The following is a 14,370-nucleotide window of genomic DNA, read 5'->3' as shown; positions in this document are numbered from 1 at the left end:
ACTAAATACGTGATGTACCGTAGGATTGTAAGTGAGATATTTTCTTCAATTTGGATAAAGATGATATAGTGGAGATTTTCATAGCCATTAGACAGCATAGACTCGAGAAAAAAAATAGTATTGTAACTTATTTTAGTATTGTAACTTATTTTGCGTAAGTTACTTAATTTTAAGGCAAATTTCATACTTAATAGTGGATCCGAAGACTCTTTATAAGACACTTTATTAAGAATTTTTTTCTATTGGACCACGCTAACTTCAAATTCTAGATTTGCCACTCACATACGATGATTAAGTTTTTGTGTAGGTTTTAATTTTCACAAGAAAATATGTAGAAGTCTGATTCAACCGGTCATTAATCCTTTCCATCCCGTACTAGTGAATTAACCTTGTCAAATCATCATTAACTCATGCTTGTATATCGTCCCCGCACCCATTCGTGGAGGCCTCATTCGACACGTTCCGTCATTTGTCATCATCGACATTAACCCCCTCTAGTCCTGTAGCTTCAATGTTACTGCTCCTCACATGATAAACGTTTGGCTTACGGCTTCTGAGTCTTTAATCTCAGAAAACACGAATATTCAAAGGACACCTCACCTACCAAGTGGCACTCCGCGTCTCTGGCTGCCGGCTTGTACACTTGTACCGTAGCCTTTGCCACTGACCAGATTCTTGGCCTCAGAAACTGCGCCACTGATGGCCATAGCCTTACCAAGTGGCCACACCGTTTCTATAAAAACCGAAGAAGCCACCCGACAAAATCACCAACCACCGGGTCCGCATTGCGCCAAGTCCTTCGCTCAGTCACGAGTGAGTGCCGAAAGGAAATGGCCACTTCGGCGCCCGCGGCCAGTGCCGACGCCTTCATCGCTGCTCCCGGCGGCGTGGACGGCCGCAGCGGCTACTGCGAGGCCACCAGGACGTTCCGCAGCCTGCGTCCGCCGGTGCCACTGCCGCCAAAGGACGCCCCGCTCTCGTTCCCGGCGTTCGCGTTCTCGCTCCTGCCGTCCCCGCCCCCCGCGCACCCGGCCCTCCTTGACGCCGCCACCGGCGAGGCCGTGTCGTTCCCGGCGTTCCGGTCCCAGGTGCGCGCGCTAGCGGGGGCCCTGCGCTCGCGGCTCGGGCTCCAACGCGGCGACGTCGCGTTCGTGCTCGCGCCGGCGCGGCTGGACGTCCCGGTTCTCTACTTCGCGCTGCTCTCGTTCGGCGCCGTCGCGTCGCCGGCCAACCCGGCGCTCACCGCTGCCGAGGTCGCCCGCCTCGTCGCGCTGTCCGGGGCCTCCGTCGCCTTCGCCGTGTCGTCGACCGCCGCCAAGGTGCCGGCTGGCCTCCCTACCGTCCTCCTCGATTCCGATCAATTCCGTTCCTTCCTGCGCAGCGAAGGCCGCGGGGAGGGGCTGGCGCCGGAAAAGGTGGCGGTGCGCCAATCGGAGACGGCCGCAATCCAGCACTCGTCAGGCACGACCGGGCGGGTGAAGGCGGCGGCGCTGTCGCACCGGAACTTCATCGCCATGGCGGCAGGGTCCCACGCTCTGGCCACGAAGCCGAGGCATGGTTGCAACAGGATGCTCCTGGGCGCGCCCATGTTCCACTCCCTGGGGTTCTACTTCGCGCTGAAGGCTGTGGCGCTGGGGCAGACGACGGTGCTGGTGACCGACGCGGTGGCACGGCGCGGCGTGAAAGGGGTGGTGGAGGCGGCGGAGAGGTGGGCGGTCACCGAGATGACGGCGTCGCCGCCGGTGGTGATGGCCATGGCGAAGGAGCCGTGCGTCCTGGAGGCCCTCGAGCGGGTGGTATGCGGCGGCGCGCCGCTGCCGACAACGGCAGCGGAGAGGTTCCGGCTGCGCTTCCCCAACGTTGATCTCTGCATGGTAAGTTTTCGCCATGTCGCTTTCCTTATCACTTCCCCTTTTTCGTTCTCATTGTCTTCTGTTACCATCAATTATCTTTCCCGTATATACACTGTTTTCCGACAAAATTGCCTCAACTTATTGTGAGCATCGTTGTGGTAGTCACCTCGATTCGATTTGCAAACCAGAAATTGAAAATTTACTTTTGCTCGTCTTCTGCAAATCTTGGATCTCCGGTAAATCTACCAAAAATGATTTACCAGCTTAGAACGAACGCATTTCCATTTCATAATTTCAGACCTGGTATCTACATAAAGAGAAATAGAAAGTTTCATCCAGTTGCGGCAAGTTCACTCGAAAGACCTTGCTGCTGAGGCACTAGAAATAGTTGTGTCCACTAAGAGAATCGCGTGAACAGATGTGTAGCTAGTTCTGTTTTGGCCTTTTGGGTGAGAAGGATATGTTGTTGGGACAGAATTATTTTGTTGCAACATGTACCTCATGGCTCGTTTTAAATGCTCTTAACTAGAGGGATGACGCGTTGCCGGTGCTCGTCAATCAATTCTTGTAGGGGGTCAGTGTCAGAACAAATCAAAGTCATAATTCGTAGGGAGGGACCGGAGAAAACTCAAAATCAGCAAAACAATTCTTTAAATATAAAGGTTGCATGGTCAGCTTTGAACCACATGATCAAATTAAAGCTCGCCTACGTCACTAGTAGTGAATGTTCAAAGGATTTTATTTTCTATAACTAAAGGATCCTAGAAAAGAAGATTAGTTCCCTCACGTAGCAGGCAGGGATTTAAATAGCATACCATACTTTGAACGCCTAGCTCTAGCGGATTATTCAGCTTGCCAAATAATAGAGTTATTGAAATCGACTTGTATGACTATGACAACGCTGCATTATTAGTTGGCATGCCTAAAATAACATGTGCTATGTTATACTCCCTCGGTTTTAAAAAATATGTGACATTTACAACAAATTAGTTTAAAATAAATTAATTAGTTTGTTCTAAAAGTCATATATTTAACAACAGATGGAGCAGTTATTAATGGACAATGGAAAAACCAACTTTTTTGTGTAGTCAGTTGGTAGAAGTATGAATCCGCCGATAGTATCCAATCCACCACTGTTTTTGTCCCAATCTGCGTCCCAGAGAGAACAAGAAAATAGTGGATACCAAATTTCTTCTTTTGTGAACAATAATAAGCTTGAAATAATGACATTCATTTGGATGCCAAAAACTGTGAGGTCTCAATCATCAAGGGTCCGTTTAGGGAATTTTAGGATTTAGTTTAAGTTTTTGCATTAAATTCTTGTGTTTTCTATCCTAAAACCCCATTTAATTTGGAACGAGAAGAAACCTATTTCTTCAAATCATATCAATGAGAAAAACTACAATAAGCCAACTCTTGGTGCCCCGTTAAAACATTGGGCTTGTGTTTTTTTGGAGAGAAAACTTATGAACCCACCTCTGGTCAAGATGAGCAAAGTATGTAGCTATCGCGGTTGGCATGGGCTACCTACTCGTGCCTCATTGCCTGTAAATAAGCTGATTTTTCGGCCGGTGAGCAGCATTAATTGTGTTTAGCAAGCCAGTTGTTTTCACGTGTCCTTTGGAGCAGGGGAGTAGAAATTAAGCAAGGGGTGGTTCGCTCATTTGCCCTCATTCTTCCCCTCGTGTCTCTCTCTCTCCCCCTCTGGGGAGATGCAAGAGTTTCCCCTCTAACATGTCTCAGGAAAAATGATGTAGGATCGAACTTGCTAGTTAGAGCAAAGGTAAGTTACAATAGACATGTATGTGGGTCTCATATTGTTGAACCTTTCTGAAAAATAGCCACTGAGGTCACGTAGAATTGACTAGAGATTAGTTGTACCATTCAAGATAATTTTCTTGGTAGTACTCCGTTAAACCGTTGACTTTTGGAAGGGAACCATGTCCTGTTTGCATCCATCCAATTAATCCATTAGCTGATTAGTTGGATAATTGTTATTTAGCTAGTTAGATGGACTTTAGCTGCGTATTAGCTGGTTCCATTTGGATCCATCTAAAATTAGTTACCTTATTTTGGTTTGATAAATCTAGTAAATTTAGATATGTAATTTTTACTATATATCTAAATATAGTGTGGATATAGTATTTATCTAAATGCATAATAAAAATAATCTAGATTCGCTAAAAATTTTATAATTTGAAAGGATCCAAACAGATCCCTGGTCGACCAACCACTGGTCCGGGCCATACCAGGATCGAGCCAGGGAATTATGCCTCCGTTGAATTGAAACGACATGTTTTTAACGAAAAATGACGTAGCAGCAAACATCGCGTAGCAACGGAGACCGTTCACTACGCCGAGGTGCCACGTCAAAGGAACAGGGTGCTGCCACGTCGACGTCGTGGTGTTTGGTTGGTGTGTCCTCGGTCGCGCCGACCGGCTCCGGTAGCGGCTGGCTTGGTCACGGGCGCGTCGACGAGCGCCGCCGCGCGCTGCAACTAAGTCGAGTTGAAGATTTGGGTTGACGAGCATAGCCCGAATAAGATGCTGTTTGGTTCTAAGGACGGAAAATAAGTTGCACTCGTATCGAATGTTTAATACCAGAAGTATTAAATATATATTAATTACCAAATTAATTCTATAAATGGAGGTTAAAATTCGCAAGATGAATATTTTAAACCTAATTAGTTAATGATTTGATAATATTGTGCTACAATAAACATGTGCTAATGATGAATTAATTAGGTTTAATAGATTCGTCTTATAAATTAGTCTTCATTTATACAATTAGTTTTATAATTAGATCATATTTAGCCCCTCTAATTGATATCTAAACATTTGGTACCATTCGGATTGAAAATAAATCACCGGATCAAACACACAATAACTGATTCTGAAAGCAACCAGGCCGCTAGTGTCAGCTCCAGCCAGAGAAGAGGATGTGTATCTCGTCGTACAAGCAACCAATCGCAAATCACGCAAGGATGGATCTGGTTTAAACCTCGTGGGGCCTCGTGGGAGTACGATGCAATGAGGGGCCAGATCTGAAATAAAATAAGCAGGTTTTGTTAGACCATACTGCTCTCCTCATCGCACCATCATACGTACAGTGCATGTGCCTCTTGCAATACCTGTAGAACTTGGGCCCCCTAAGGCTGCCGAGTCTTTTTTAGTCCTAAGACTTCAAAGTTCAAGAAGAGGAACAGTTTCAATTCTGAAACCATGCGAATTCCACTTGTCAATGTAGTTTTTCTTCTTCTTTTGAGTCAATTCTGGCCTCTCCGAGTCACTAGTCCTGGAGTCAACTCACTTGCGTTGGTCTTAGGGCATCAGGAGTGTATAATGCCGGTCTTATGGCGGGTCCCGCGTATTGTTGAGGTTTGCACTGTTATGTATAATGCCCATGCCGGTCATAAGGGTAGGACCCACATCTGAATAAAAAAAATCACCCAACACCCCCAATCTTTCCTCGGGTCACGAGTAGGGCTCATCCGCAACCTGCACCACGCGCTTCCCTCCCTCCCATTTTTTATTCAGGCCGGGTCTCAAGCTCGAGACCGGTCCTAGAACCTACTCTGCTATGTATGAGGTCGACCTCAAGGGTTATAAGATCTTATTTCACACACTACGGATGCGCTTAAAAAAGAGTAGGATTTTCTCGAGACGCACACCTTATTTTCTTACCGGTATACATTAAGCAGAATTCCAAACTCCAACGGAATTTGCCTTGTGCATTTGTTCCATCTAAAGGAATTAGCAAGTCCTTGTAACAGAAATGCTATCATGCAGTTTTCCTCTCGAACTGAATCTTGAATTTCAGGGCTACGGTTCAACTGAGGCTGGTGGCATATCACTGATGATCGGTCGGGAGGAGTGCAGCCGCATCGGCTCCGCCGGCCGTGTCTCGGAGAACGTGGAGGTGAAGATCGTAGACCACGTAACCGGCGAGCCCCTGTCCGTGGGGCAGAAAGGGGAACTATTGGTGAGAGGGCCTGCCGTCATGACTGGTAACCAGAGTCGAATACCGGCTGCTCTACATATTAACTTTAGTCCAGATTTTGGCAATGTTTATGAGCTCAACCTTTGCAGGATACGTTGGAGACGATGTGGCGAACGCCAGCACTTTCGACTCTGAAGGCTGGCTTAAGACAGGGGACCTTTGCTACATCGATCAGGACGGGTTCCTGTTCGTGGTGGATAGGCTGAAGGAGCTCATCAAGTACAAGGGGTATCAGGTTTGGGTTTGGTTACCCTTAGTTTCGGATTTCAGAACAAATGCCAAGCTAGAGTCTTCAGAGGCTGATCATTTGCCCCTGTGTGTTAAACACTGCAGGTTCCACCTGCGGAGCTGGAGCTCGTCCTGCAAACGTTGCCAGAAGTTGTCGATGCAGCAGTCATGCCGTGAGTCCACTAGAACACCTCATTAGCAGTCGGGCTGTTGCCAACTGCTTCTCTGATCTACGAACCATATATATATACAATTGCAGATACTCTAAATCAATCTTGTGTCTTGATCTTTTTGATCTTTTTCGGTCCATGTGTTCTAGATCTCGAATGTAATTAAGTTTGACATACTAGAACAAAGATGGCCGAGGCACACAAGTGTGCTCCGACTGCTCAATTGTCATCTACATAGTTCTTGGCAGGAATAATATAGTTGCACTGCATTGCAGGTATCCGCATGAGGAGGCAGGGCAGATACCGATAGCGCTTGTCGTGAGACTACCTGGAAGCAAGATCACCGAGGCTCAAGTCATGGACCATGTCGCGAAGCGGGTAGCCCCGTATAAGAAGATCCGCAAGGTGCTGTTTGTCGACTCCATACCAAAATCTCCAGCTGGGAAGATACTGAGATGGCAGCTGGCGAACAATGTGCAGTATAGCGCTGTCTCTAGGTTGTGAATTTTGTTTTTGAACTTGTGTGTATGAGAGACAGAGATGCGGTACAACATTGCGTGTAAAGATAATTAGTGCGATTAAAAGACTTCACATGGTGCAAAATTCTATCCACGCACGTATATCTACTAGCCAAGCCAAGCCAAGACCAGGCATGTCGTGTGGTACATGTCAGATATGATGCATAACTTTTATAGAAACTTGCTTGGTTTTAAAGTCTGGATTCACAAAGCCATTCATCGAAAAAGTAGGACCCACCAAGCCCAAGGATTTTGGACACATCACCTTTATTCGGTACATGATGGTCATTGTTTGAAAATACTACCTATCTCTACTATTACTAAACCACACAAGGTTACTGCCTTGATTTCTGTTATGGTCAGTCGTCCATCCTATCCCATAGTATTTGTCCATCCGTGATAGTGGGCCCCATCCTGCAGTCCACCTCCGCACGCATGCCCCACCCTACAATATGAAAGGATCTTGGTGATATCTAGAGGGAGGTGAATAGGCATATCTAAAAAATCCTGCAAAATTATTCGCAACAATTAAATCTAACGGAATTTCTGACACTGTGTAGGAAGTTTCAATGGACCGGAACTTCCGACACTGGACCAGAACTTCCGACACTGGACTGGAACTTCCGACGAAATGAAGTTCTATGCGAAACATAAAATTAAACTCGAAATTGTAGAACTTGACTGAATCAAAAATTCACCACTGATGTTAGGAGGCTTCTGCAAGTGAACTTTGCGAGCACAACAACACAAGAACATAGATCGGCACAAAACAAACTCTAGGTTGCCAAGAACTAGATATATGCAACAAGAACAAGAGATAAAAGATTTATTCCCGAAGTTCACTCCCACTAAGAAAGCTACGTCTCCATTGAGGAGCTCACAAAGAGCAGGGTAATACAAACTTTTTCTCCCTCAATCAACCACAAAGGAGGATGAGCCACTTACTATGAAATCCACAAAGGATAGGTAATACAAACTTTTCAGGGCGCACACACAAGAGGACGCTCAACCGGGCGACACCTAACCGTCTAGAAGCAAGCTTTAGGAGTAACAAATGCGAATCAAAGAATGAAGATGCTTCAAGTGCTCTTGAGATGAACGTGGCTACCTTCTCACTCAAGTGCTCAAGCCTCACATCTCAATTTTGCTCTCACCTAAGCCCTAGCTCGGATCAACTCAAGAATTAGCTCTTGTAGGGATTGAGGAGAAGGATTTGAAGCTCTAGGAAGTGTTGTGTTCGTGTTAGGTTAGCAGCAAAAGAAAGAGGGGCTAAGGGGTATAAATACCCGAGCCCCAAAAACCAGCCGTTGATGTGCTAATCAAGTGATTATCAGAACTTCCAATGCAGGGTCAGAACTTCCCACACAATTAAATCAGCCTGGTCGAGCACCCTATCGGTGTTTTACCGCTACGCCCACCGAGGGATACCCCGAGGTGGTGAGTTTGTAGGTAGGGTGTCGCCGAGATCAGGAACTCGAAGGTGCAAGGAACACAAGGTTTAGATAGGTTCAGGCCGCCGAGAGCGTAATACCTTACGTCCTATGTGGTTTGTATTGCCTTTGATGGTGATTGTCCCCGAGGGGATCCCTATCCGCCCTTATATAGTCTGGGGGGACAGGTTTACATGGAAGTCCTAGTCGGGTACAAGCCTAGGAGTCCTACTCGAGTACTTCTCGGATAGTTTACTTACTGTGTCTGACTAGTTTCACTACTGTACGTATAGTCCTACTGTACTATGAGTAGTTACAATAGATGCAGGGCATGGGCCATGCCCCATCCTATATCTTAGGAGAAGTATGCCACGTGTAAGTCCCGTGTACCCGGGTCTGACAAGCCCCCGAGCTCTTTGTAGCCGAGTACTGCAGGCGTTCGAGTACTTTTAAAGGCGTCTTTGAGTTTTCCCGAACTTCATCTTGATGGTATCCTTCGAGTACTTCCTCGGCTGCGTCGAGGCTGTGAGGTGCTCATGCCCCGAGTAGTTGTCCAGTCTTCTTTATATGGGGTGCGATTAAACTCGCACTTCATATGAAGTAGCCTCCGAGCCTTAGGTTGACTCGTAGAATTAGGCTAAGGATTAATTTAATCTTGAGTCTTCTGTGCCCCGAGTCTTGAATCCAAATCCCCAAGTTTTGAAATAAAGTATCCAAAGAATCATGGCATGCAATATATATGATGGTAAAGATTTGATGGTGAACACGGGCAAATTGGTGTAGTAAATTTGAAAACCTATTCTTTTGGGATGAATTCCCTGAAAAAATAGTGAAACAAATAACATCCCCAATAAACACCCAAAATTACCTCTCAAATCATCTTTGTGCCCCGAGCCAATGACTAAATAAGACCTCTAGGTAATAATTTGAACAAACCCCTTATTTCGGAATAACATCCCTGAAATAATGGTTAACAAACTTCTGCCCAGGTTAAATCTTAAAATGCCTCTTGGATCGGGTATTGTCGAGTAAGTTTACAGCGTGCAGATGTTGAAATATGAGAGCTGTCTCTCGAGACACGCTGAGTGCCTTGTCCCATCGAGCCCCCGAGCCAAGGGGCCAGATGAGGAGCATAGAGTATACATAGCAGTGGGTGGTGTCAGCCCCTGAGCCCAGGCATCGAGCAAGTAGCCGCTGGTGCTTGAACTGTCGATGAAGCAATCTTGTCAGAGTCGGTTCCGATAAGGATTGTAGTCAAGACAAGTAATCGGAGTAGTCGAACATGTGCAGAACTAGTCGTAAACTAGTAAACTTCTTGCCATGGAAGCAAGGCCGCTTCAATAACATAGTATACAAGTCAAAAACTAGTAATGTGTTACTGGAAATAAGGGAGTGAGGCCCCTTCAGCAAACTTGCACGTAGTACAGTAAACCAGTAAAATGGTGTTGTATTGAAAAATATGAGCACAAGGCCCCTTGAGTAACCCAAGATACTAGTTGGAAACTAGTAATTAATTACTGAAAGTATGGGAGCATGGCCTCTTCAGCAAACTTGCGTGTAATTCTACTCGTAAACCAGTAAAATGGAGTTGTACTGGAAGTATGAGCGCAAGACCCCTTTAATAACCCAAGATACTAGTCGAAAACTGTAACACCCTAAATTTGTAAACTACAAAAAAATTTAAATAAAATGTTAGGTTTAAAGGAGCCATAGGGCATTTGATAAACAATTTTCCTTAATCATAAAAAGAAATATAGGAAACCATAGGATTTGTGCATTTCATGCTCTTTGCACTGTTATTTTGGTTGTCTTCCATTTGAATCCAAATTTCATTTTCAAACTCAAAAGCATTTGTTTTGCTTTTCTCTCTTTTCCCTCTCTCTTCTCTCCTTTGGGCCCAGCCCAGCGAGCCACCTTCCCTCCCCTCCCTTCTCCTTTTCTCTTTTCCCCCTTTGCAGCCCAGCCCAGCCAGCAGCCTTTTCCTTTTCCCTTCCCTCCACCGCGCGGCCCGCTTACCATCTCCCCCTCTCTTCTTTCCCCCGCGCGCGGCCCACACACCCCGGCCCAGTCCGCCCGCACCTTCCTCTCCCTTTCCCCTTTCTCTCGCTGGCGGGTGGCCCCCACCCGTTGGGGTCGTCCCCGACCTCGAGCCAGGCTCGAGCTCGAGGCCGGGTTGGACGCGGCGCCACCGGCCGCCCTCCACCTCAGGCCCGCACGCCCAGGCGCCTTCGCGGCCCCCTATAAGAGCCGCCCAAACCCTAGGGGTTTTCCCCCAAGCCGCAGCCGCCTCGCGCCCCTAAACCCTAGCATCCGCGCCCGCCGCCGCCGCCATTGCCGCCCATGCCTCGGGCAGCCGCCGCACCGTCGTTCCGCCGCTCCCCGCCATCGAACAAACCCTCCCGGAGCACCACGTGGTGGTGAGGACGCTCGGCTGCCCTTCTTTTCCCTCTCCCCCACTTCTCCCGTGGCCGCTCGGTGCACCGCCGGTCGCCGCCTCTCCCTCTCAACCCCCTAATTGGGTTCCCCTCGTCGCGCTCCACCTCCCCGTCCAAACCGCACCCGAAACCAAGGCCGGGTACGCGATTTTGCGGGTTCCCCAGCGAGCCGCCGCTGCACGCCGTCGCCCCCGCCTCACCGCCGGCATCCCACCGCTGTTCCCGCGCCGCCCCGAGCCGCCAGCCCATCCCCACCGTCGGATCTTGATCCAACGGCCCAGATCCGATCTAACCCCGGGTCAATAGATTAGGGTACCGATCAACCATGGCCTTTTTGCAGAATAGCCCTTAAGTTTTCCGGAAATCAACCTGCAGTCCTTTCCAGTTCAAAAGTAATAGCGGATAGGTCCTTTTCTTTCTGTTTAGGCCCCTATAGTTTTCCAAAATAGAACCCACCGTCCAATATCCCTCTGCTTTATGTTCTAACTCCTCTGTCTAGGGTTTAATTACAATCTAGCCCTCAGTTTCTTCTGTCAGAGCCCTTTTAGATTCAAAACTATTATAAATAAGTCCCTGGAACCATGTTTTAGCCCTAATTTCTTTGTTTTAACTCCGTTTTCATCGATTCTTGCGCTCACGCGATCCTTTCGGCATGAGCAGTAGTTTCATTACATTATTTTATTCTATTTATATTGATTGGTGTACTGTTTCTTGTTATTTGCTCTTGTTTGCTTGTATGTGCTTGTGTACGACGATAGATGATACGCAGTTCGAGGGTCCGCAAGAGCCGAGCTTTGAAGAATTTCCTGAGCAGCAGCAGTTTGCTAACGAAGGCAAGTGGTCCTTGATCATGTTTCAGTCCTATTAATATCACAATTACACCTTTACTTTATATGCATGCATGTGTCTAGAATATGATGGATCCCAAGTTAAGGACATGCCTAGTTTCAATTTAACTTCCTTGATTAAACCTGGATATTTACATTTATGTTGTAGCTATGCTTTTTGCTCCTACATAGATTTTTGGTTGGATAACCTGGATATCATGGTCACGTTTTACCAATTCTGGAATACTGTTTGGTGATAAATAAGATTATTGAATCAATTGGAACATGGAGAACCACCCAGGAAAAATAGTACAACCACAATACTATATGGCTCTGGTCTTGGCTAACTAATTAGAAACTCTAGCTTATGATGATCTTACCAAAAGGGTAAGAGGGGTTGCATCGTCGGGGTATAGCTTGGTCCTCTTGATGGTGTGATATGGTCCTGGGTAAGGCGTCCGCCTCATTAGGGGAAGTTATGACCACTTTGACTTGAAACCTTAGCAGATTGTCATAAGTTAGAGAATCTTTGTAAAGGCCTCGTAGTGAATCCCTACCACTCACCTTGGAAGTGTTTAAGGGCCTTGCAAACCCGGGCATCAAGGGAAACACGAGTTGTGGATAAAGTGTACAACCTCTGCAGAGTGAAAACTGATATATCAGCCGTGCTCACGGTTAAGAGCGGCTTGGACCCTCACATGATAATTAAACTTAAAGATGATCTAAATCGCTGGTTCTGTTTGTTTTATCTCTGTGTTGTGGATTGGTTCACCTCATCTAGTTTATTTAAGGGCTGGTATATACTTACATTTAGCTAATGCTTGCCTAATTAAAACTTGACCGACTAAAAATGCTTATCGCAGTCAAACCATGTCAGCTTTTCCTTGATTATAGCCTTGCATGTCATATAATTTACTCCACTTGCTGAGTACCAACCAGAAGTGTACTCATGCTTGCTTTATTAAAACCCATGCTGCTCAGAACAAGATAATTATCTGGAGTTTCCTGAAGAGATTGGAGATTTCTAGGCGTATGTCTCCCAGTCAACTGCCTGTGAAGTTGAAGTCCGCTGCTATTTATCGACGTTTATTTATTTGTTTAAGATTAAAATTGTCGGTCATGTAACAAAGTGCTATTATACTCTTTTTTCGTTAATGCATTGCTTCGGATATTCGCTCGTGACGTCTACTGTATGTGCGGAACTTGATCCTGGCGTACATATGGGATGCATTTAGTTACTTTTCCTAAACTAGGTGTGACAGAAGTGGTATCAGAGCCGTGTTGACTGTAGAATGTTAGCCTAGTTAGTCATGGTCGAATTTTAAGTCTTACCTTGCTTAGTAGCCAAGCTTCTGCCTGCTCATTTTTTTGAAAACTGCTTATTTCTTGATTATATCACTATTTTTCTTTTCTCCTTGAACTCATGCTTATCTCTCAAGTGTGTTAATGTTTTACAAAAATGCCATCTTGCTCTAAGGTCACCCATAGCATTTTTTCTAAATGTCCTCTATCTCGCGCTGCCCTCACTTTTGTTACAAATGGCCAGAAACAAGCAGACTGCCCGTAAGAGCACCCGTGGACCATCGCATCCAATTCATCACTCACAGGAGGTGTCCAACCCAGAGGACGACTACTACTACTACGATCATTCCAATGGGGGATGGGTGGACACCGACACTGAGGAGGCGCCCATGGAGTTGCCAGAGGACCATCCAGAGGTCTCAAGTGGCAGCAATGAGGGCCCTGCAGGAGGAGATGGTGGTGATTTAGGTGCCGCAGGTGGAGATAAGGATGAGGGTGGTGATGATGACTCCGGAGTACGACAGTGACGAGCCAAAGGAGTACTTGCCTGAGTCACCCCCTTGCAAGCGCGTTCACTACGGAGAGCCCGAATACCGCACCAGCTATCGTTAGAGGATAGATTTAGGAATTAAGATAGGAGTATATTTTCTTTCTAGATAGGAGTTTCTAATAGTCTTTTGTAATCGCTAGTTCAAACGATCTTAATAGTGTGTTAAATTAGATTAATGTGAAGGTGTGCTTGGTTTTGTGACAATGGTGTGATTTGGATCTTTGTAATGATTGCGATAGGTTGTGGAGTGATGACCACAATCATATCAAGCTATTAATACAAATATATAGTTTAGTAAAAATTTTGGGGATGTCTATTTCTTTACTATCTTTATCTTACCCTTGTTCCTACCCTTTTTCCATGATTGATTTCATGAGTCTCCTTTTTCTAACCCAATCAGATGGTGAACACCAGGTCCAGGTCAGGAGTTGATCAGCCTACAATGCCGCGACGGAGAACGTGCAACAACACCAATCCCGATCCGCAACCAAGCCAACCACACCAGGCGCCACCCGCAGGGATGGAGCAGTTTCTCGCCGCCCATACTCAGCTGCTGACCAACATGGCGACCACTATCGCCAACATGCAGGCTCAAATGAATCAAGCACCACCACCACCTCCACCGCCAACTAGAGACAGGCACAGGGAGTTCATGAGTCACAAGCCTCCTACATTCTCTCACTCACCGGATCCACTTCAAGCTGATGACTGGATCAAGACTGTGGAGAAGATGCTTAACCTCGGCTAGTGCACCGACAGGGAGAAGGTCCTTTACGCCTCAGGCAGACTGGAAGGTACTGCCGCAGATTGGTGGGATGCTTAGACAGCAGCTCATGACAACCCCGACACCATCAACTGGCAGGAGTTCAGAAGCAAGTTCAGGGAGCAGCACATACCCAAGGGCCTGATGAAGCTCAAGAAACAAGAGTTCCTTGCATTAAAACAAGGGACAATGTCCGTGAGCGAGTATCAGGACAAGTTCATCCAACTATCTCGTTACGCCCCTGCAGATGTCGCAGATGATGAGGAGAAACAGGATCACTTCAGGGAGGGTCTG

At 46.6% G+C, this 14,370-nt stretch overlaps 1 protein-coding gene across 2 annotated transcripts; it reads left to right on the top strand.

The window, feature by feature from the left end:
* The first annotated feature begins 754 nt into the window (after positions 1–754).
* Positions 755–6,863, top strand: LOC112903289 (4-coumarate--CoA ligase-like 7). Of its 2 annotated transcripts, none has more exons than XM_025972528.1 (5): positions 755–1,874; positions 5,692–5,860; positions 5,943–6,088; positions 6,187–6,254; positions 6,527–6,863. In XM_025972528.1, the coding sequence occupies exons 1-5, from the start codon at positions 831–833 to the stop codon at positions 6,753–6,755; spliced, it is 1,656 nt and encodes a 551-aa protein (XP_025828313.1). In that variant the 5' UTR covers positions 755–830; the 3' UTR covers positions 6,756–6,863. The 2 variants fall into 2 exon arrangements, with proteins under 2 accessions (XP_025828313.1, XP_025828312.1); XM_025972527.1 differs by having other exon boundaries at positions 831–1,874; positions 5,674–5,860.
* The last annotated feature ends 7,507 nt before the right edge of the window (positions 6,864–14,370 follow it).

The sequence above is a fragment of the Panicum hallii genome, chromosome 8, assembly GCF_002211085.1.
Source record: "Panicum hallii strain FIL2 chromosome 8, PHallii_v3.1, whole genome shotgun sequence".
Lineage (NCBI taxonomy): Eukaryota > Viridiplantae > Streptophyta > Magnoliopsida > Poales > Poaceae > Panicum > Panicum hallii.
Note: the sequence above shows the minus strand (reverse complement) of the source record. Positions and strands in the feature narration are given on the sequence as shown.